Below are 23,457 nucleotides of genomic sequence, written 5' to 3'. Positions count from 1 at the left end.
GTCTGTTCCTAATCTGTGACTATAGCAGAACTTAAAAGGTTCACATGTGATCCGGTTTTATGAAACAATGAAGACCACAATGTTTAGATTTAATTAATTGACTTTTATTTTCATCACACACACACACACACACAACCAGGAGAAAACAGGAAGTTCAGATGTTGCTGTGGCGACGGCCGCTCTGAGCCAATCAGGAAGAAGAAACGAGGAAGCTGCTCTGAAAGCCATCATCATCATCATCATCATCATCATCATCATCATCATCATCATCAGAGCTGAACGGGTTTTAGCTGCTGAACAATCTTCTAACATCTTCAGCCATCAGGACCTTCACTCAGAGGTTCTGTCAGTCGGCCCGGTTCTGGAGTCTTCTCCAGGTTCTGTGGGTTCTGTTGGAGGCCTGCCGAGAAGCAGCTGATGCTGAACCTTCTCCAGAACGGACCAGTCTGGTTCCACGCCCTGCTGCCATCAGATAGGGGGGGCGAGGTCTGCAGCGTCTGATGAAACAGCCGCCGGCGTTTCCTCTGAATCTGACTCCAGCTGATAGGGCTGACGTCAGAGAGCAGACCTTCTGCAGAACTTCAGGAAGCCCTCAGCTTCATCCCTCCATCCCAGACCTTCCAGACAATGTTCTCTCCACAGCCTCCAGGACCCTGGAGAGCTCCAGGAGGCATCTGCTCCCATTCCTGCGCACACGTCTCCAGATGGTACAGCTTAGGGCCAGACGATAATTTAATAAGGATAAACATCGATGATAGAAAAAGGGTCAATAAAAAGTTCAGTAGAATAAAGTTTTCCTTCTTTATGCATTCTATCATATAGGTTAATATTACATCATTACATCCTCCCAGCCAATCACAGCGCAGACCCAGGAACCAAGCTCCGCCCCCTTCACAGAGGTCAGAGTTTTTTTTTTAAACTTACAGTTTTGATTAAAACTTGGTTGAGTAAAGCTTTAAGTTTGAAGTCGGTGTTTAAAAACAGGTTGCTAAGCAACATCATAAAATGTTCGATATCGATCAATATGATTTCTATTTTATCGATAGGTTCTTCTCCATATCGTCCAGCCTGGTCCAGCAGTTCCTCCTCCTCAGCCGGACATTAGGAACCCGCTTTTCCATCGTCTTGGTGGAGGATGCTGGAGGTCCCTGGAGGAGATGTGGTCCTGACGGCAGCAGATGTTGCTCCAGAACTTCTGCTGGACTTTCCTCCATCAGAGGAGATGATCCACCCTCTGCAGGGAAAGGCTCCTCAAACATCTGGAGAACAGGTCCATCTGGTCCCTGATGGTCCATCTGGTCCCTGATGGTCCATCTGGTCCCTGAGGGTCCATCTGGTCCATGATGGTCCATCTGGTCCCTGATGGTCCATCTGGTCCATGATGGTCCATCTGCTCCCTGAGGGTTCATCTGGTCCCTGATGGTCCATCTGGTCCATGATGGTCCATCTGGTCCATGATGGTCCATTCGGTCCATGATGGTCCATCTGGTCCCTGAGGGTCCATCTGGTCCCGAGGGTCCATCTGGTCCCTGATGGTCCATCTGGTCTATGAGGGTCCATCTGGTCCCAGATGGTCCATCTGGTCCATGATGGTCCATCCCAGAAGCCCCTGAGCCCAGAGAAGCTGGACCTCCTCTGAGGAGAACATCAGGTTCTGCTCAGTGAAGGCTGTGAGCTGGAGCAAGGTTCTCCAGAACCTCCCTGCTCCCTGAGGTTCTACCAGCTGGTGCTGGATGATGGTTCTGGATGCAGAACTGTCTGAAGGAGCGGTTCCCTGGGCGGGTTCCTGATGTTCTGCTCTGCAGAGGGAGAACCATGAGCTCTGTCTGACCTCTGAAGCGGAGATCTTCTGCCCTGAAACCAGGAGGATCTCACCTCCATGCGGACTGAAGGAGAAGAGCTCGGGGCTTTAGTGGCAGTGAGGGAGAACCTGCAGAGGAACCGGGTCTTACTTCCAGCACCAGCTGGTTCTGCAGCAGAAAGATCTGCTGACGTCTGGGTTCTGAGGTTCTGAGAGGAGGAACGCCTGAGAAACAGAGGCTGGGGAGACATTCAGGAGAGAACGGCTTCAGGTCCACGGAGAGATGGAGGAGGAGGAGGAGGAGGAGGAGGAGGAGCAGAGGGAGGAGGAGGAGGAGGCGGAGGAAGAGGAGGAGGAGGAGGAGGCGGAGGAGGAGGAGGAGGAGGAGGAGCAGAGGGAGGAGTCAGGAGGAGGAGGAGGAGGAGGAGGAGCAGAGGGAGGAGTCAGGAGGAGGAGGCGGAGGAGGAAGAGGAGGAGGAGGAGGAGGAGGAGCAGAGGGAGGAGTCAGGAGGAGGATAAAAGCAGCGTCAGCAGAGCAGAAACATTCAAACTGAGGAGGAGGAAGAGGAGGAGGAGGATCAGACGCAGAGATGGTGAGAAGCTTCAGAGGAGGTTCAGCAGGATCGCCATGGAAACGCTGTTGCTCCTGAAGACCTGAAGATCTTCATCGTTTGGTTCCACCTCCTGCAGCCAGCATGCCGAGCAGGTTCTCCTCAGAACCCGCCCTGACGACTGGAGCAAGGCTGCTGCTGCTGCTTGGACTGATGGTGGTGGTGGTGGAGGCAGCCAGCGTGGAGGAGGCGCAGACCGCCGGGAGGCAGGAGGTCCAGGAGGTCCAGGAGGTCCAGGAGGTCCAGGAGGTCCAGGAGGTCCAGGAGGAAGAGGAAGAGGAGGAGGAGGAGATGTTGGTGAGACACACAAACATTTGCAGCTTTGCTGCAGTTTGTTGCTGAAGAACGTTAGATGTTCTCCTGCAGAGTCCAGCTCTATCTGGACCTCCTGCTCCTCAGCTGGAACCGCTGGAACCGGCGGTTCTGTGTGCTGAAGACGACAGGAAGGAGACCAGAACCCAGAAGAACCGCAGAACTAAACGATGGTTCTCCCTCCTTTAGTGGTGATCTTGTTAGAACCAGAGATGTTTCTGGAGGGATCTGTGAGGGGAACCAGGTTCTGGTACCTGGGACAGGGGAACAGGCAGAACCTGCTGAGCTGTCTGGGTCAGAAGCTCGGCGCTTTGATCCAGAACTCCAGAACTCCAGAGCGGGTCAGCGCTAACAGCACTAACGGGTCTCTGTTCTCCAGGAACCGGCGTCCTCCAACGGGTCCAGAGTGTCTCCTCGCAGCTCCTGGCTGCTCTTCAGAAGAAACTCCAACAAAGGAGAGAACCGCAGAACCAAGGCCTCCCGCAGAACCTCAAAGGTCAGTCAGAACCTGGACCAGAACCTGGACCAGAACCTGGACCGCTCTGCCGTGTGCTGGTTCTCCAGCAGGTCAACTGGAGTAAAGCTGCTGTGTTTACAGGAACTCTGGTTCTGGTTCTGGTTCTGGAACATTTTTACACTCCTGCATTATTACAGGTTCTGAGGACCCGATCAGAACCCCTGCAGGCCAGGTCCTGTTCTGTTGACCCAATAAAAGTTCTGCAGCTTCTGATAGAGCGGGTCTCCGGAGCGTGTCCTGCTCCAACCACCAGGTCCTCCCTCTGGAGAACATGGAGAAAATCTACTGAGGAAAATCTGAAAAGTGTGGAGAGCTCTGATATCCGGGCTTCCTGGGTCAGAACTCTGCAGAACCTCCTCTGGCTGCCCCCCCCCCTCCCCTCCCTGCAGGTCTGGGTTGGTGTCCAGCAGCTTCTAACATCTCCAGCTCAGCCAGACTGGCTGGAGAACATCTGGGAACACCAGCGTTCCAGAGGTAGCTCAGACCTCTGTTAGGGTTAGCTCTGGACTTTGACTAGGCCCTTCTAAACCGCCCCTTAGGATCTCTGGCTGCAGGTTGAGGAGGTTCTCCTGCTGGAAGGTGGACCTGCAGCCTCTAACAGGTTCTCCTCCAGGATGGTCCTGGATCTCCATCCATCTTCCCCCAGCATGATGCTGCCACCACCGTGCTCCACCGCCAGCCTGCTGTTCTCAGGCTGGGCTGCAGCGCTGCTGGTTCTCCACACAGTTCTGCATGGAGGCTGAAGAACTTCAGCTCTGAGAGCAGAACTTTAGAGAGCAGAACCTCAGAGAGCAGGACCTCTGATAGCAGAACCTCAGAGAGCAGAACCTCAGATAGCAGAACCTCACAGAGCAGGACCTCTGATAGCAGAACCTCTGATAGCAGAACCTCAGAGAGCAGAACCTCACAGAGCAGGACCTCTGATAGCAGAACCTCAGAGAGCAGGACCTCTGATAGCAGAACTTTAGAGAGCAGAACCTCAGAGAGCAGAACCTCAGAGAGCAGAACCTCAGAGAGCAGAACTTTAGAGAGCAGAACCTCAGAGAGCAGAACCTCTGATAGCAGAACCAGACTCAGGTAGAACCAGCTGGACTCTGGTGAGGAGCATGGAACAATCTTCAGAAAGACTGGAAGTTGAAGGATTTGATTCCGACATTTTAAACGATTGCTCAAACGTTTGGAAATGAGATCTGTGGTTTGTAATTGTTTTATGAAATTCTAATTTAGATGTTATTGTAAACTGTGATGTAATCTTGACCAGGACCTCCTTAAAAAAGAGATTGTTAATCTCAATGAGACTTTTCCTGGTTAAATAAAGGAATAATAATAGGAGGGGATGAACACAAACACTCCGCACCTTTCAGATGGTTATCAGTGTAAATGCTGTCGGCTCTGGATCACCCTGGTGGTTCTGCTGTGTTCTGGCCCAGAAAGGCCCGGTAGGCCAGGAGCGGTTCTGGAGGTGATCTTCAGCAGGTCGCTGCAGATGCGCCTCCTGCAGGAGGCTTTCTGGGCCTGAACACTTTCCTGGACTCACTTGTAATAAACGGTGTGTTTCTGTTTTCCCTCAGCACGGTCTGCCAGGACCGCCGGGCCCTCCAGGACCGCAGGGGCCCCCGGGTCTCCCTGCACCCCTCCTGCCCCAACAGCAGGAGCTGATCCAGCAGCTGAAGCTCAAACTGGGAGGTGAGAAGATCTGCTCCAGTCCTGTTTGCTCTCAGGTTCCTTCCAGGTTCCTCACAGGAACTTGTGTTGGAAACATTTGTCGTAATTTCCCAGAGCAGAAATGTCTCCTGCCTGCTGATAAACTCACAGCAGCGCCTTCAGATCCGCTCAGTGAAGGGAACGTTCCCTCAGAACCAGGCCTCTGGGCCCAGTGGTTCTTTCTGCCGCCTGCAGCTTGGCTCCCTGTGCAGGTTTGGTGGAACGTCTGGAGGCTGGAGGCGGCCTGTCTGAGTCCTTAATAGGGCTAATTCTGCAGAGCGAGGATGGGACTTGGCTCCGCTGCAGGATTCCTGACATTCCTGCAGCCTGATGGCGCGTCTTTGTCTGCTTCTGCAGCCGTGTGTGTGTGTGTGTGTGTGTGTGTGTTACTGTGTGTGTGTGTTACTGTGTGTGTGTGTGTGTTACTGTGTGTGTGTGTGTTACTGTGTGTGTTACTGTGTGTGTGTTACTGTGTGTGTGTGTGTGTGTTACTGTGTGTGTGTGTGTGTGTGTGTGTGTGTGTGTGTGTGTTCGGACCATCAGCGCCGACCGTTCCCAGGAAACAAACCGCCAACCTGCAGCCGCAGCACAAACTTTATCACGGCTTCCTTCTCCCCACATGTTGCCCTGAAACAGGAAGGTCCTCGGTTTGAATCCCACTCATGTTCTTGTTGTGCATGCGTGAGTTCTCTCTGGGTTCTCCAGGTTCCGCTGACAGTCCAGGAACATGTTGGTGGTCCTGTAATGCTATTCTGCCTCATGCCCTCTGGTTGGCGCTGTTACGCTCTCTGTGTAACACCCAGCGCCACGTAGTGAGAAGTTTTAAAGATTATTTATCGTCTGGCCTCCATAGTTCATGAGAGAGAACACGCTGACTTCAATGTCTGTCGCTTTGTGACCTCAGAAGACATCAAGCCTGTAAACACCAGAGCTCTGGTGTCATTTCACCCTGTCACCAGAGGGGGCAGACCTGCGCTCCTCAGATCCATCGTGTCTGTGGGAGAGCAGGGCAGGTGAGCTGCTACCAGATGTTTAGCTTCTGGTTGTGGTCAGAGGATTTGCTGCAGAGAACCAGGTGCTGGACCTCCACATGACAAACATCTCAACCCGTTCTCTTTCTCTGAGCTACCTGAAGTCTAAGCTGGAGAAATTATTGGCTGTTCATCACACGGTTCCCCAGAAAACTACGTGACGTGAAGCGCCTCCTTTAGATTTAAAGGGACGGCACCAAAACGAGTTGCTGTCGGCTCAGAGCAGGGCTAGAAGAGAGGCGGTGGAGAGTTCACAGCAAACTGTTGCAGTTTCACTTTATAGTGAGCACAGCTGAATATAAAGTGAAACTTTAGGAGGATTTCAGCGTGTAAAGCAGGACATGTTGCCTTTAACGCTTCACTGGTCCTCATGGCTCCTCTGCAGAGTGCGAAATACGGGGGGGTCCGGGGGGGCTCGACCCCCCTGATTAACCCATGAGACCCCCTCAAAGCCTCAAAAGCAAAATTTAAAGGGTGTCTTAAATTGTGTCAAAAAAATTAAAAATGAAATATTTTTTGTCACTAATGGTCACTAAAATGTTTTTAAGCTCAACATGTTCAGTATTTAAAATTCAACATTTTTTTCACAAATATGTTCTGTTTTTTGCCAAGTGGAACCAGCCAATCCTGTTTGCGTATGCAAATTAGCCATGTGCGGGCAAAACAGAAGAAAGACGTAACGTTGACAACAATTAATACTAAAAATGTTTAAATTTTAGTATTAGGGACTGATCTTATCTGTTGTGCCTGTGCACTTTATCTGTTTCACTGTTGGTGAATGAGAAAAGTCCTCTTGAGTCCTTGTATGTCTGAATGTCAAGAATTGACATTAAAGCTGACTTTGACTTTGACATTGTAATGTTATAGACCTACTGCATATTGAGAAAATTTAGATCGGTATTGCGCAACAATCGGGAGATGAGGACCCCCCCAAAAATTGACAGGTATTTCGCACACTGCTCCTCTGGCTGATTCACACACAGCTTCCCATCAATGCTTTTTCATCCGCATCTGAAGTATCGCATTAGAAAAGGTTGATTTTCTATTAAGTGAGTTCATTTGAATTAACTCACTAAATTTTTTTAGCGCCTCAAGCGAGCGTTTTTATGCTCGCTTGAGGCGCTTTTTGACTGTTCGGCGGTTTCTGCTGCCGCCGTCTTCTCAGATTTTCCGAGCTGGTTAGCAGCGTCTGCTTCCTGTTAATACAGCCAGATCAACGTGTGACGACGCCACGCTGTGAATTAACCAGTGAACTTACTGGTTAATTCACTACAAACCAGTAAAGGAAACACGTTTTCTTTGTTCCTGACCTGTTCATGCTGCTGAGCGCCGTCTGAGTGGAACCTGGTTCCCCTTTTGTTGTCTTTACTCTTTTAACCAGCGGGTCAAACTGCAGAACCTGAAGTTTGGGATTGTTAAAGTTTTTTCTGATTTAAGACCAAGGCTAAGCAGCAGTTCTTATCTGATGTAATGCTGAGGGAAAGGAAGCTATTACACACTGTTTAAAGTTTTTAATGTTTAATAAATAACTCTGTTAGGTATCGTCTGGTGAAAATCAGCTGATATCAGGACAATAGTTGAAAATAATGATTTGATCTCTGGTGATCTTTTAACAGCAAACTCTGCACACATATAGAATAAAGGAGTGACAACTTCTCTTCAAGTTCAAGAATTTATTAACAGAAATAGATTAACCTCCAGAGAACATCACTATATTATGTTTCTGATATGTTTCACTATATTATCTGAATTAACTTTATATTTCAGTCAATAAATCCTCTACTAGGCTGTGAAACTAAACTACTGAGCAAAATGAAGATAAAAAGAAGCTAAGGAACTATTTACACACAATAGAAACAAAAGACAGATAAAATGGTTGATCATCATCAGAATGATTCAGTGAATCCTGATTCACTGCAGATTTGAGTTAAAGAACCAAAGTTCATCTTAAAGAACACGGCATGAGTTTAAATTAACTAATCTAGAACAACATCTGGTGTGTTCCAACCCATTCACAATGTAAACCCTGAGTTAAAACATGATTTGATGAAATAACATTTTAAAGTGATTTGCTAAATAAAAATCAATAACCTTAAGGACACTTTTTATTAATGTCCAGGAAATAATTCAGACTCAGATTGGTAACTATGGGAGCTAGAGGGCGCTGCAGCAGACGGTCATTAGCCTGGTGGATTAATCCTAAAGTTACACAAACACCATTAAATCGACATTAATATTCTTATTAATGCTGTAATAACTCTAGTTCACTATCAAACGATGGCGCAGCAAAACGAAACCAGCATGTTAAAACAAACTGTAGTCACGTTTACTAGGTGGAAGCACTAATGTTATCCAGGAAGCTAACCGCACTATGCTAGCAGACATTCAGCGCTAATTTCAAGAGACTTTTAAGATCTATTTGATCGTAATGAGCGGACCAGACGACATTAATATCTCAATGGCGTATAAAACACTTCTGGAAATGAAGTTTGTTATAACCGTAAAAACACTCAAACCACATCAGCATAGCTTGGTTTCAAAAAGCTAGCGGGAGCAGCGACCAGGTGGCAGCCCACGGGAGAATCCGCCCTGGAGGCCTGGTCCCAGGCCGCTGTGTTGGGCCTGTGAGGGGGGGGGGGGTCCCAGCATGGCGGTGTTCTCAGGCTCCCTGCACAGCTCGAAGGGCCATTTTCAGATCAGCTGTTCTCCTGGAGGAGCTGAGGAACGGTTCCAAGGCGGCCGGCTGGTTGGGTTCTGATGTTCTGGTGTTCGCTGGTCTCACCAGTGGAGATGTTTTCACTATCACAGGCAAAGAGGGAGATAAATCAGAGGGGCCTGGTGCATAGCAGGGCTGGGGCCCCGTAAAGGTCTCACCTTCTAGTGGCTTTGAACTGATTTTGTCCCACATGGCTGATTAGACGACAGGAAGGATGAATGTTAGCCAGGGATGATAATTATGGGACGTTAGCGATCGGTTCAAGCTAGCTGTAGCTTCATAACGGCCACATCAACGTCTCTCCAACTAAACTCTGTATTAAATGACTTTGGATCTTTGCAGAGCAAAATAAACATTCAATGCTAAGCTAGCTGCTACATTACGAGGACCCTCCCTCCTGGGAATATCAAAATAAAAGCATTTCCTTATCAGTTCAGAAGTTTCTTCTCTGCCTACACATAGTCTCGTTCACTACGGTGTAATTTATACATCTTTAGTGTTCAGAGAAGACAACAAAGGTTTTAAATGTGGATGTAGAAAATGTGCCGATCCATCTCACTAATCCAGGTAGAAAATGTTAAAGAGGTGAGGAGGTCTTCTGGATGGTTCTTCTGTCTGAGGAGTTTCAGGTGAACTCTATCAGCAGAACCTTCTGTGGATCCACAAGTTTACTGCCTTCAATCAGAACCGGTTGTTCATGTGCAAAAGAGGACCATCAGCCGAGCCATGCTCGGTGGGCGGAGCCATGCTCAGTGGGCGGAGCCATGCTCAGTGGGCGGGGTCATGCTCAGTGGGCGGGGCCATGCTCGCTGGACTCCAGGAATCCGTCTCTCATAGAGCAGACGAAACGTCCAGAGGACCTCCTCACCTTTTGAAGTTTTATTTAGAAAGTTATTTCCCAATATTAATGAAAGTTAAGTGAGAAGAAGAAGCGCCTCCAAACCAGACGTAGCGTGATGCATGATGAGGGAACGGACAACATGGAGTTAAACAGCTTTTAACATCTTTCTATGATTTCTTTTACTGCCTGTTAATGTGGTAAATGTTGCATTTTGATCATAATAACAGGAATCAGCATTTGGCAGAAAGTTTTCAAGATGAGTTTTAACATTAAGAGACTGAATAATTAATTAATTAATAAACGATCGTTTAGCCTCAGGTTGCAGCGATGCGACGTGACCTGGACCTCACTGTCAGTCTGACCATTACCCACAATTCACTGGAAATGGTTCCTGCGGTCTGTTTCTGTGCTGAGCAGGAAAACACACCCTGTAATTTTCCTAATGAGCTCACTGCCCCCCCCCCCCCCACAGACCTGGCCGGCGGAGCGTGTCTGCAGTGCCACCGTCCTCCTCGTGTCTCCACCTCCTTCTTCAGCCGCCTCCTCCAGGCCGTCCCCGTCCCCCGCCGCAGCCTGCTGGAGCTGCAGCCCTTTGGCCAGGTAACACGTGCACGCTCACGTGCACGCTCACGTGCACGCTCAGTGGAAAGTGGCGAGTCTGAAGAGAAGCTTCTTTGTCTGCAGCCGTCAGAGTCGGAGCGAAGCCTGCAGAGGGGTCCGAGCTTCAACAGCAGCACCGGCAGATACACCGCGCCCATCTCTGGCTTCTACCAGCTCACCGCCAGCCTCCTCATAGGTCCGGTTCTGGTGTCCGGTCCTGGTGTCCGGTTCTGGTGTCCGGTTCTGGTGTCCTGGTCCACATGCTCACCTGCTGCTCCGCAGAACCAGAGCTCCTCAGATCTGAACTTCTCCATGTTTTCCCACAACAACCTCCAGACTCTCTAAAGCTAACAGGCACATTTCATGAAGATCTTCTGGAGCTTCTGGTCCTGAGCAGCAAGCAGGTTCTGCAGGATTCAGAGAACCCGGTGATCCGGACCAAATGTTCCTCTGTGTGTTTCAGAGTCTGGAGAGCGAGTCCAGGTGCGGCTCAGAGACAGCGTCAGAGCCGCCGTCTGCATCGAGTCGCTCTGCCAGAGCAACCTGTGAGTACCTCCTGCTTCTGGTCAGGGTTCTCCACAGAACCAGGTCCACACGGCCAGAGGATTCTTCAGAACCGCTCAGACCAAATGTGGGCCTTGTTGGAGCAAATGTATTTGCTTTGGTCTGATTTGTTCTAAGACTTGAGCTCAGATCTCCAGACAGAAGGTCTTCTATCTTCAGAACCGGGCCCAGAAACCGCAGGAGGTTCTGAGAGGTTTCTGGATTCCCGTCAGCGGAACCGTGTCTGAACATGTTCTGCTGCGTTTCAGCTCGGTGGAGTCGGTGATGGGCGCGGCAGCCGCAGGAGGAACGTTCAGCATCTTACTGACAGGAACGCTCTACCTGCAGGTACGACTCACCTGGGGGAGACCTGCTCTCCACTGGGGGAACATCTCCAGAACCATCTGAAGGGTTCTTCTCCACCCACAACCATCGGGTCAGAACTCAGACCAGTTCTGGCCCGTCTGACTGCGGTTCCGTTGTGTTGGCAGGCTGGAGAGTACGTGTCGGTGTTTGTGGACAACGCTACCGGGTCGGCCATCAGCGTCCTGCAGGACTCTCTGTTCTCAGGGATTCTGCTGGGAATCTGACCCAGAACCCAGAACAAGTCCTTCCACTGGAGGAACCCAACAGAAGAAGGTTCTAACAAAGCCCTGAAGGGACCCGTCTAAATGCTGGGAACCAATCCCAGTCTGCCTGTCAGATACTAACGGACCACCTGGACCCACACACCTCCGGACCGTGGACCTGACTTAGTCTGGACCAGTTCTGGTTCAGAAGACAACCGGAACCACCGGGGGGTTCAGCAGAGAGTAGATGGAGCTCACATGAATCTGTGAGGAATCGGATCATCTTTATTCCCGGGGAATCTTCTGGAATGGGATCTCCTTAGAACCTCCAGCCTGGTCAGAACCGGCTTTCCGGACCAGTACGGTCTCCTGGGTTTGCAAACATCTCCAATCTGAAGTGGTTCCTCTGCTTCTCTAACTAAAACACAGAACCTCTGGTTCCAGAACCCCTTCATGCTGGACGTTCTCTGAGGTTCCGTCCTGGTCTCTGCTTCTGTGTGGGTGTTAGAACCTCCTGAGGTTCTGCTGTGTGCTGATGATGTTTGCTGCTCTAACAGAAGTTCTAATAACAGTAGTCGGACTTTGGGTTACAGCCCAGTGTGTGTGATGAAGTCGCTTGGTTCTGATTAAAGGGACAGTTTGGATCTTTAAAGGTTCTGTGAGTCATTATCAGTGTTAGAGTTCTACCTCTGGTTACATAAGCTCTGACAGAACGTCGCTGTTTGTCTGGGTTCTCTCCGCTGCCCTGCTTCAGGCTGCGGATCAGCTGCCACCCGCTCAGCCCACATCTGCTGGCCAGATGTTCCGGTTCTTCTCCAGGCCATTCAGCAGCTGATCAGAGGATGGAGGCGGCCTGAGGAACCACACACATCCAGCAGAACATGTTCCAGTAGCTGCAGGGTTCCCTGACGGTGCCGCCACCAGAAGGAGCTGAAAAAGCAAGAGCAGCTTCAGGGTTTCCTCCTGCTCTCATCAAACCCCCCCGTCTTCAGCAGGAGGAACGCTCCAGCCGCCCTCACAGCGTTCCACATGTTCCCGCTTGTTTTTTCCAACTGGCTGGAACGCCGGGATCCGACCTGAGGGAGGCCCAGAGACCAGAGCTGCTCCAGGCTCTGACGTCAGGCTACACAAGGCCTCTTTGTTAAAGCCAGGCGCTCTGACACACGCTCACATGCCGCAGCGTCTGCCGCAGCGTCTGCCGCCTCCAGGTGACATCATCAATAAGCAGCCCTCATAAAGTGGCGCCGGGCGTTTGGCGCTCAGCCACAGTGCCTCAGTTACCTACGGTTACCGACACACACACACACACACACACACACACACACACACACACACATAGATCATTGCTTTAAATACAAAGTGAGGACCTCGTCTTGACTTCCACTTATAACCGCTAGCTAAAACGTGAGGACACAAAGAAAGGTCCTCACTTTGGTGGTAAAGCACAAAGATATGTTCTCACTCAGCTGCTAGAACAAGCACACACACACACACACACACACGGGCGGTCCAACCCGTCTGAGCCACAGAACCAAGCCTAAAGTTCCCTCAGGTTCCCTTAGAGGAGCCTGGCAGCGGATCAGCGGTTCAGAAAGATTCTGTTCAGAACGGACAGATGGGTGTTAAAACATTTCAGACAGAACTGAGAGAAAGTCCGGCTGCCTCTGGTTTAAGTCTGAAGGCCTTTGCTGTGACCTGAATAAAGAGACATTGAGCTGAGGACCTGCCAGAAGTCTGATTCCTGCACATAAACGGTCATTATGGAAAGCTGAGGGAACCTGAGGAGAAGGAATCTTGGACAGATCGGACTTTCTGGCCCGTCAGAAGTGGTTCAGCTCAGAGAAAAGCAAAAGAAAACTAGAAAAATTAGCATTTCCTGCGAAAATGCACTGTGAATGCAGATAGCTGAATGATTGAGCAAAAGATGCAGAAGATCTTTGAAGAAGAGAAAAAATAGCTGAAAAGCATTGAAGAAGTTGAAAAAGTTGAAGAAGTTGAAAAAGTTGAAGAATTTGAAAGAGTTGAAGAATTTGAACATGAAAGAACAATAGCTGAATGATTAGAAGAAGAAAAAACTGAGGGAAAGGCACCAAACATGTCCTAACTCATTCTAAACACTGAATCGTTTAACAAAGCATAAGTAGAATTTCAAACTTGAATATACTGTAGCCATATGTGGGCCTGCATTTCTAGGGAGTATAAGGGGTTTCGCCCCCATTGAAAAGCATTGGATGTTTGACACCTCCTAACTTGGAGATGCTTTACGTGACGAGGCCCAAACCTATTGTGGAGCATTCTGTATAAAGGAGGTACAGACTCTGTAAAGCAGAAGTTTGTCCAAGCTTCCTAGAGCTACTTCCGATTAGCAACATGCTAACCGTTAGGCGCTAACATGGTTGTGTTCAGTATCACCGGGTGATTGTACTCTGTCAGTTTGGTCCAAATCCTGTACTGGGAAGTGCCTCAAATAGGGGTGCCAATACTTAATGTCACCAAACGTCACCAAAGTTCATGGGTCAGATTGGCCTCCTTTAGCAACTCAGCCTCACCACATCTGGGTCCAGAACTCAACATTTGACCAAAATGACTTGTAGCACGATTTCCCACAGGTGGGTGGTGCTGTATTGGCCAATTGGGTCGTGTCTGGGCATCATGCCAGGTCCTGTTGGAAGCAAAGGCCCAATAGAAAAGGATGTGAAATCCAAAATGGGTCAGAAAAGTGACACATGGCTGAAAGTCACTTGAAAATTTTAAAATGTCAAGAGGAAGTGACTGTGCGAATTTCAGATTCCTACATTAATCACAGCCGCTGCAGCGGGCGTCGAAAGTTGCCATTGTATCTCAATGGAGATTCTCCCTCTGGCCCTCAGAGTTCCGTCGTCATGGAAACTCACTCACACAGCTGCAGCGGGCCAGTCTACTCAAGTGCAGACACTTTGGTCACAAAAAGTCCCATTGGGTTATAATGGAGAACTTTGCCTCGCACAACGCTCCATATCTCCTGATCCGTAAATGGTAGAGACGTAATTTTTTTTTAGTTTATTTCTTAACGAATAGACTTGCTATCGGTTTTTGCAGGAAATATTTTAATAAAGGCGTAAAAAATTATGATATAAAGGGGATTTTTAAGGAATTTCAAAAATCCTCTAAAAACTGTCCCAAACAAATCACTCTAGCTAAGAAAGTATAAAAGATATCAAAATAATTCTTTCACTGTGAGTATCAGCAGGCTTTTGAGGACTATGTTGCTCATTTTTATGTTTGTACAAAAGTCGGTGTAGGCACAGCGACAATGTAAAAAAGTGGATCATGTGGAAAAATGCAGCTCTAAAGCATTTTTAGGATTTTGCACGTTCGCTACTCCTGAACAAATTGTTCCTGCAGCAAAACTGTAACAGTTATCCAAAAAATTCCTTTTTTGTGAGTGCCAGAAGGGTTGGGACATTCATGTGTGAAAGTCTCATGCCTGTACATTAAAGGGTTTAGGAGTAGTGACGATGCGAAAACGTGTGATGTTTTGGATTTTCAGACGTCATTTTTCAAAACCGCTCCATAGGAAATGAATGGGGGAGGTTTCTGGTTTGTGTCGCTCTGAGGTGATTTGCGAAAAATCTATAAATGCTACACCAATGAGGGTTACATTTCCTGAATCCAGACAAAAATTCATACGTTTTGATGTATAATTTATGTAGATAGGTTGAAAATTGAGCGAGTGAGAAGAAGTTGTTCGGAGAAGAAGAATTTGTTGAATTTCTACAGTGTGCACTCTATAACTGCCTCCTTGACGACCATAGCAACGCATGTTATTTGCTGAATTTCTTGAAAAGCCAAAATTATTTTAAGGAGGTACTATATGAAAATGGTAAAAGATATGAAAAAGCTGAAATATACCATAATAGCTGAAAGATATCACTACATTTTAAAAGTTGAATGGCGTTTCTAGCTGAAAGTAGGCTGAAGCAGTAAGCTGTCAAAAAGCAGCTAAAATGAGTGGAATTTTAGTGAATTACATTCATTTCCTATGGGAGAAAAAAAGCTGAAAATTTGCAGAAAAAGCTGAATATTTTAAACAGTTGAAGACCAGAACCTGGACCAGAACCTGGACCAGAACACCCAGCGGGTTCCTGAGAAGCTGCAGCTGCTCCACGTCTCTACAGAAGACGTTCTTTGGTTGAAATCGGACCAAGGAAAAACTTTAGAGAGAGCTAATACCGGTCTGGACGTTAAACGCGAGGTTCTCATTCAACGTATTCTGTGGTTAACTGCAGCGCATCTTAAATCCTACTAAACACAAAACTACAGACGAGGGCAAAGTAGCAGCTGGTTCTACTGGTTAGACAAACAAGAACCAGTTTGGGTCAGGACCTGAGACACAGTGGGTTCTCCAGCTGTTGTCCAGAACCTGCAGGTTCCTGGTTTATCTGGGTTCTCCAGCTGTTGTCTAGAACCTGCAGGTTCCTGGTTTATCTGGGTTCTCCAGCTGTTGTCCAGAACCTGCAGGTTCCTGCTTTATCTGGGTTCTCCAGCTGTTGTCCAGAACCTGCAGGTTCCTGCTCTATCTGGGTTCTCCAGCTGTTTTCCATTGGTACTGCACAGACCAGTCGTCTGAGACCCGACAGAACAATCGTCTCTCTGATCCTCCTCCTTCTCGTGGGTTCTGGGAACAATAATCCTGTCAAATGTAGACGTTGCAGGGTTCTGGACCAGAACCGGTCTTTAGGGCTGATCTGCTCACTGAGACCGTCCCGGTTCTTCGGGTTTCCGGTTCTGTTTGAAACGTCAAAGCTTCTTCAGTTCAGAGCAGCAAACTAAACCCTAAAGTGACTGAGAACGTCATCAGGAGGTTCTAGGCCGACCCAAACCCTCCTGCTGGGCCGTCAGAACCACGTGTAGAACCAGCAGATCGCCCCCTGCTGGAGTTTTCATTGACCAGGAAGATGAAGAAGACTTTGGGTGGAAAAGGTTTATTGGAGAACAGTGACAGGTTCCCTGAAAACAAACATTCGATCAGAACACGGTCCAGTCTGTCCCCAGACTGGGTTTGATCCGGCTACTGCTGACACCTGTCCAGGTGTCTGAGCCTCGCCCCCCCGCCTATTTGGGCCTGGTTCTGTCGCTCTCTGATGACACGGCGGACCCTCTCCGTGACTTATTTGCTGACATCATCACCTGCGAGCGTGACATCAGCGGCGTACGGCTCACCGCGGGGGATCTGGGTACCGACGTCACCCGGGTGCTCAGCGGGGGCCCCGCCGCCCGGGCCGGCTCCGCCCTCAGCGGCACCACCATACCTGGCTCCACCCTCTTTAGCCCCGCCCTCTCCAGCTCCACCCTGACGGTGTTGCGGCCGTAGAGCCGCCTCTCGTACTGCAGCAGCTGCTCCCAGAAGCCCACGTTGAGCCGGATGAAGGGCCGGCTCTCCTGCACCCAGCGGTGGGCCTGGCCCAGCGTCACGCCCCGGTACCGCATCAGGTACGCCATCACCAGCGCCGGAGAGCGGCTCATCCCGGCGGCGCAGTGCACCAGCGTCCCTCCGGTGTGGTTCCCGTGGATACGGTCGGCCACGCGGTCAAAATGGGCGTCGAGGCGCTCGCAGGGCAGGTCGCAGACGGGGACCCGCAGACACTCCACGCCGGGGTAGGCGGGGAAGGCGTGGCTCAGCGTGGCGTTGACGATCAGCGTGATGCCCTTCTGTGACATCAGCGCCGCGTTGAAGGGGGCGTCGGCCCCGCTGAGGAACAGAGTGGGCGTGACCTGAGAGAGCAGCATCTGCCCCGCCGTGGACTCAGCCGTCACCTCCAGGTGCCTTCCAGGTGCGCTCCGGGTCACCTCCAGGTGCGCTGCAGTTTCTGGTGAGCAGGAGGAGGAAATGAGAGGTTTACGGGTCAGAACATGAGCAGCTGATCTTAAAGGTATACTATGCAACCGGGGTTGATTTTCCAGCGAGGCTCCCCCCAGAGGGCGAAAGTAAAAGTGCACTGTCATAAAGATGCTCAGCTGTTCTGGTTTCTCCATCAACCCAGGCGCTTTGGTTGTTTTGAGCTTAGCAGACAGGCGAACGCAACGAAAAGTGGAAAAAACGGCAGTAAAAACAATGACTAACACAGTGAAGGTATGAACATCAAGCTTCCCGCAGCGCTATCTTGGCGAGGCCGCCGCCTCGCCAGTTTTATTATTATTATTATTATTATTTTTTTTTTTTTTTATGTTGGCGAGACGCTACAGCCACCGCCTCGCCAAGCCGCCGCCGCCGAGGTAGCGTCTCGCCAACATAAAAAAAACTAATAATAATAATAATAATAATAATAATAAAACTCGATATGCTTGCATGTTTATTTGACGTTAACACGCGGTTCTTTGTTGTTGCTTTCGTGCGTGCATATAGTGAATGGCAGGGCAAAAACACATGGAGTTCTCGCTGTAAAGCGAGACTTCTGTGGGTGCGGGCCGTGAGCTCTTGCAATTGCAAGTACGGTATTTCCCCCACAGACCACCAGGGCGGCCGAGAAAACCTTTGTTCGACCTGAAATGACTCATTTAATCATCCAAAACGGTATGGAACACATTAATTAACTGAAAAATGTTGCATAGTATGCCTTTAAGGATGGGTCGGCCCGGACTGGCCCGTTGCAGTATTGTGGGTTAGGACGGGACTTCCAGCTGTGCCCCAGCAGAACCAGCACAAACATGGAGGTCCGATCAGCTCGGCAGGTTCTGCAGAATGTTCCTCCTTTCCCTGAACGGATCCATGGGAGCAGAACCAGACTGATAATGTGCAGAACGTAGAGGGCTGCACAGCCAACTTTGGGTTAACCGGGTTTAGATTGTCTCTTTTTTCTGTCGGTTCTGCCGTCTCGGTACCAACCTGGTCACCCGGTAACGTTCTGCTGTATGACCGAGCCGACCACGCACGAGCAGCAGGTTTCCTTTCTGCCTTTAGAGAACATCTGCAGCACCCTGACTCCTGAGGACCGGTTCTGATTCTGTGAAAGCCTCAGCTCTCCACCGTGCTGCCTCCTGCTCTGAGACTGAAGAACCGGGTCAGAACCGGGTCAGAACCAGGTCAGAACCGGGTCAGAACCGGGTCACCTGGCAAGCCAACTGCTCCCGATCCCGGGTCAGACATGGCCACTGCTCCCCGGGTCAGATGAACACATGTCACTTTTGGTTTAAATTATGATTATAAGTTATTATAAGTTATTAATATGATTATTATTATTAATAATATTATTTAATTATTACTATAGCAGAACCACCGCTGGTTCTGCTGGCCGGTTCCTGGTTCCGTATGCTACGAGTCTGAGCAACATGCTGTCCATCCTGACTGACTGGGCTCACCGGCCGGTGCTGGTTCTGCTCTGTGAGCGCCCCCTGCAGTCTGACTGTGGATCACCGGACCAGAACTTTGTTAGGTTCTGACTGAAAGATAGAAACCGGTTTACCTGCTGCTGCTCCTCGGTTCCGTGCTGCGAATGAAACCCACAGCCTGCGGGGTTCTGCGTGACGGAACCCAGTCAGGGCTAATTATAGAGCAGCAGCTGGTTCCGGGTCACATGAGCTGGACCGAAATAGGAGCGGGAGGCCAGAACAGGCCCACACAGCGGTCCGGTCTCCAGGAACCAGACTGCAGACTGGACCTGGTCAGATAGAACCGGTCCGGATCACATAGAACCGGTTCTGGACGAACCTGGGGAGTGTGATTTCCCACAGCAGCACTTCCGGTTCTGACTTTAATCTCTAAATCAATTAGGAGAACAAACCCAGTTCTAGGAACTGGCCGGGTTCTGATTCAGGTGTGACGCAGCTCCTCGGAAGACGCGGAACTGGATCACGGTGATGATGATGATGATGATGATGATGATGATGATGACGATGATGATGATGATGATGATGATGATGGTGATGGTGATGATGATGATGATGATGATGATGATGATGATGATGATGATGATGATGATGATGATGATGTGGGTTTGAATGGTTGGTCTGATGTTGTTAGTGGAAGAGGGAGAGGTAGAAACAGGAGAGAAAATGAAAGTTTGTTCGGGACACAAATGCGTAAAAGAACTTTGGAAGAAAACAGTTCAGAAGAAGGAATTCCTGTAGTTCAGAAAAAGAGGAATTATTAGAGAGGAATTCAAAATAATTCTTAAATTTAAATAAGAGGATGAAAACATTCAGATTGGGCCGATAATGTTATCCAGAGAGTTTAAGAAAAAGATTGGAGACATTTCCTTTGCGAAAACACTAAGAGACAATAGTGTAATGATTATATGTAAAACAGAAGAACAGAAAAACAGAGCGGAGAACATAGAAAGCATTTATAGAAAAAATGTGAAAGAAAAAAGGATTATTGGAGAAAAGAAAGTAATGAGGGGAGTGATAACAGGAATACCTGTAAATGAAGATTTAGAAAAACTTAAAAAGGGCATTCAGGATGTGGAGGTAAATCAGATAAAAAGATTGTTGAAAACGATAAATGGTGAAAGAGTTGAAAGTTTATCAGTAATGATAGAATTTAGAGAAAATATACTTCCAGAGAGGATTAAGATAAGATTTATTAGTTTTCCAGTTAGGTCTTACATTCGTCCCCCACTCAGGTGTTACACATGTCAAAGGTACGGGCGTGTAGCGTTAGGCAGTATGTAGAGGAAAACAGAGATGACCAAAAGAATGTGGAGAAAATGTTCAAGATAAATGTTGTAACTGTGGGGGACAACATTTTTTTTTTTTTTTTTTTTTGGGGGGGGGGGGGGGGGTGAAGTCAGAAAGAAAGCCATAGAAGTGGAAAAAATGAAGAGGAGCAACAATATCAGTTATGCTGAAGCTGTAAAAAGGGAGGAAGGACAGAGTGAAAGGAGGCAGATAAATGTTCAACAAAAACCTAAATCCTCAGATAAAATCAACAGAGAGAACTGAATCTATGATAACAGTAGAAAAGATTACGTTATTTATTGCATATGTGATTAATTGTGCAGATCAAGTCAAGTACAAAACAGAAAATTAAAATAATAGTAAAAGGAGCGGAGAAGTCTTTGGAATTAAAGATATTTCATGGACTGGGAAGAGACGGGAAGTCAGGGACATCAGGAGAGAGAACACTTTAATAATATTACAGTGGAACGCACAATGGACAACAAGTTAAAGTATTCATTAAAAATCTTAGGAAAAAAACAGATATATGTATACAGGAAAGCTGGCTTAAAGCTAATTTAGATTTAGTTATTAAAGGATATACTGGTGTACGTAGAGACAGAAATGAGAATCAAGGAGGGGGTTGTATGATATTTCTAAAAACAGCAATTCAGTTTAGATTGTTAGCAAAAGGAATTAAATTAGAGTATATAGTTGTAGAAGTTTGGTATAAGAATGAAAGTATTAAAGTAATACATTTTTATAATCCTGGGAAAGGATCCAATATGAAACATTGAATGAAATTGATAATTATTTAAATGGAAAGGTTGTTTGGTGTGGAGATTTTAATGCACATAGTTTGTTATGGGGTACTAAAAATGACTGTAATGGAACAGTTATTGAAGAATTAATAGAGAATAAAAATCTTGTATGTCTGAATGATGGAAAGGGTACAAGAGTTGATATAAAAACAGGTAGAGAATGTCCTGTTTGAACAAATAATATAACCTATAGAGTGTATTCAGACAATACAGACAAACGTTGCGCAATAATATATTCCTGGACTTCTGAGCATATTCGATGATGACGTCAGGCATTGCAACGTACAGAATGTAAAACGCATCAATTTCTTCCAGAAAAATCTTCAATATTTTCTATATGATATAGTTTAGCATTCTTTAATGATTTAAGTATAGAAATAAGTATTTTCAGTACCGTAATTACAAAAACAAAAATACTATGAATACAAAGTATATTCAGAGATTAAAGTCCCTCTGATACTGTTTAAGTGACTGAGTAACTGCAATTTGCCTCTTTCAAGATGGCGGACGCTCTGACGCATCGCAGCATAGGCAGTGTCACTACCTCTGAGCTATATAACACACTGGAGTGCTGATTTTGCCGAAAAACTGAAGTCACTGGCCGCCATCTTGCTCCTCCCTACTCTCACAGAATCCCACAGGATTTGGTTGCAACAACAAGCAGTTTTCTGGCTGAGTGAAAACGTTTCACAGGTAATTCTACAGTCAGTGGATGTACTAACACAATATTTCAGCACATGACTTTCTCAGTACTTGATAGTTTTAGAACATAACATAAAAGTATATAGCATTTGACATTTTAAAAGTTTTAAACCCCCCTGAACATGAGAAAATCAGTATAATATAGATCAGTGTGTAAAACAGTTTCGGTCATTAGGCGGAAATCCAATATGGTTGTCCCACTGAGCTCTATAATACACTGGAGTGCTAATAGCCGCTGTTAGAACGAGTCGCTGTGAAGCCACCAGCCGCCATATTGGTACTCCCTATTTTCCTCCAGTAACTAGGGAATATGTGCGCTACAGCATCGAATAACGAGGATTTTCTCATTCAGGGGGGGCTTAAAACATTTAAAAAAGCCTAATGCCATATACTTTATGTTATGTTCTAAAACTATCATGTACTGAGAAAGTCATGTGCTGAAATATTTTGCATTTTATTAATTTATATATATATATATATATATATATATATATATATATATATATATATATATATATATATATATATATATATATATATATATATATATATATTTAATATGAATAACATGTAAAATATTTCAGCACCTAATTTCCTAGTAGTTGATAGTGTTAGTACATCCACTGACTGTAGAATTACCTGTGAAACGTTTTCACACAGCCAGAAAACTGCTTGTTGTTGCAACCAAATCCTGTGGGATTCTGGGAGAGTAGGGAGGAGCAAGATGGCGGCCAGTGACTTCAGTTTTTCAGCCAATCAGCACTCCAGTGTATTATATAGCTCAGTTGTTCTGCTCATAGATATCCATAATAAAGCCTTTATTATGGATATCTATGGTTCTGCTGGCCTGGAGCTGTGGTTCCGCCTGTGGCCCGCGGGGGGCAGCACCGCCAGCAGAACCTCCCCCCGCAGAGAGGAAGTCCGGAACCAGCGCGTGATGGCGGAACTGAACCGGCAGCTTCAGGAGTACCTGTCCCAGTCCAAGAGCGGCGGAACCAAGTCCAGCTCCAGCACCGCGGTGGAAGTGGGAGAACCGGAGGCGGTACCGGGCAGCTGGTTCGGCAGATGGTCCAGTCCGTGGTCCGGTCAGAGCTCGGCGGGGAGCAGCGGGACGTCCTGGCCATGGTCGGCGGAACCGGACCCGTGGCTGCCCGGCGTGACGCGGAAGCAGCGGCTGCTGGGCTTCGGGGTGTGCGTGGCGCTGTCGGCGCTCTGCTTCGGCCTCTCGGTTCTGTACGCCCCGCTGCTGCTGCTCTACGCCCGGAAGTTCGCGCTGCTCTGGACCCTGGGCTCCCTGTTCGCCGTGGCGGCGGCGGCGGTCCTGCGGGGGCCCGGCAGGCTGGTGTCCCCGGGGGCCGCGGTGTACCTGTGCGCCCTGGCCGGCACCCTGTACGCGGCGCTGGGGCTGCGCAGCACCGCGCTGACCGCGCTGGGCGCCGGCCTGCAGGGGGCGCTCCTCCTGGGGGCGCTGCTCGCCCTGGTGCCCGGGGGCAGCGCCGGGATGCGGTACTTGGGCGGCTGGACGCTCTCCGTTCTCAAGAGAACCCTGCCCATGTAGGCGGTACCGAGCTGAGAGACTGCTCTGCAGAACCGAGCCTCACCGCGGACTGCCAGGAGAACCCGGTGTTCTGTTTGACCTGATAAACTGTGATGGTTCCGAGTTGTTGTGACTTTGTTAATAAAACGGTTCTACCAGCAGACTGGGTTTTTACTGGGTACCACAGATAAACCGGTTCTGGACCTGTTCCATCAAACTGTGGTGGTCCAGTCTGGTTCTGATGGTCTGATACGTTGTAGCTTCTTTGTGAAACAGGTTCTAGCAGCAGACTGGGTTTCTGTGGTCCAGAAACGAGAGTTCTGGACCATTTTTAACACAAAGGTCCAACAGAACCTTCCAGATAATTCTGCCTAAACATGTTTAAACCCAGCTTGTAAGGAACCGACACGCAGGTTCCCCTGACAGGTCCATCTTTAGTCTGCTCTCATAGATGGTTCTGCTCCGACATTACAGGGTTCCTGCGGTGCAGCTGACCCCAAAGACCCGTGGTTCTGCTC

General features: G+C 48.2%; 3 protein-coding genes across 5 annotated transcripts; 2 read left to right on the top strand and 1 right to left on the bottom strand.

Annotated features, from left to right (window-relative positions):
• The first annotated feature begins 2,312 nt into the window (after window positions 1-2,312).
• Window positions 2,313-11,897, top strand: si:ch1073-184j22.1 (erythroferrone). Of its 3 annotated transcripts, none has more exons than XM_036133000.1 (9): window positions 2,320-2,625; window positions 2,671-2,709; window positions 3,104-3,220; window positions 4,813-4,927; window positions 10,006-10,133; window positions 10,218-10,329; window positions 10,597-10,678; window positions 10,946-11,024; window positions 11,168-11,897. In XM_036133000.1, exons 1-9 carry the CDS (start codon window positions 2,497-2,499, stop codon window positions 11,264-11,266), a joined length of 900 nt encoding a protein of 299 aa, XP_035988893.1. In that variant the 5' UTR covers window positions 2,320-2,496; the 3' UTR covers window positions 11,267-11,897. The 3 variants fall into 3 exon arrangements, with proteins under 3 accessions (XP_035988894.1, XP_035988893.1, XP_035988892.1); XM_036132999.1 differs by having other exon boundaries at window positions 2,662-2,709; XM_036133001.1 differs by lacking the exon at window positions 3,104-3,220 and having other exon boundaries at window positions 2,313-2,625; window positions 2,662-2,709.
• A 4,296-nt stretch (window positions 11,898-16,193) lies between these two features.
• On the bottom strand, window positions 16,194-18,760 carry si:ch1073-184j22.2 (dual specificity protein phosphatase 18). Its single transcript, XM_036133005.1, has 2 exons — window positions 18,688-18,760; window positions 16,194-17,094 (listed from the first exon to the last, which is right to left on the bottom strand). The coding sequence occupies exon 2, from the start codon at window positions 17,012-17,014 to the stop codon at window positions 16,340-16,342; it is 675 nt and encodes a 224-aa protein (XP_035988898.1). The 5' UTR covers window positions 17,015-17,094; window positions 18,688-18,760; the 3' UTR covers window positions 16,194-16,339.
• Window positions 18,761-22,203: 3,443 nt separating this feature from the next.
• sft2d3 (SFT2 domain containing 3) lies at window positions 22,204-23,100 on the top strand. The gene has a single exon (XM_012858945.3). It carries the CDS (start codon window positions 22,226-22,228, stop codon window positions 22,958-22,960), a length of 735 nt encoding a protein of 244 aa, XP_012714399.2. The 5' UTR covers window positions 22,204-22,225; the 3' UTR covers window positions 22,961-23,100.
• Window positions 23,101-23,457: the final 357 nt, after the last annotated feature.

This window comes from Fundulus heteroclitus, unplaced genomic scaffold, assembly GCF_011125445.2.
Source record: "Fundulus heteroclitus isolate FHET01 unplaced genomic scaffold, MU-UCD_Fhet_4.1 scaffold_56, whole genome shotgun sequence".
In the NCBI taxonomy this organism is placed as follows: Eukaryota; Metazoa; Chordata; class Actinopteri; order Cyprinodontiformes; family Fundulidae; genus Fundulus; species Fundulus heteroclitus.
This window is presented reverse-complemented; position numbering and strand designations above follow the sequence as displayed.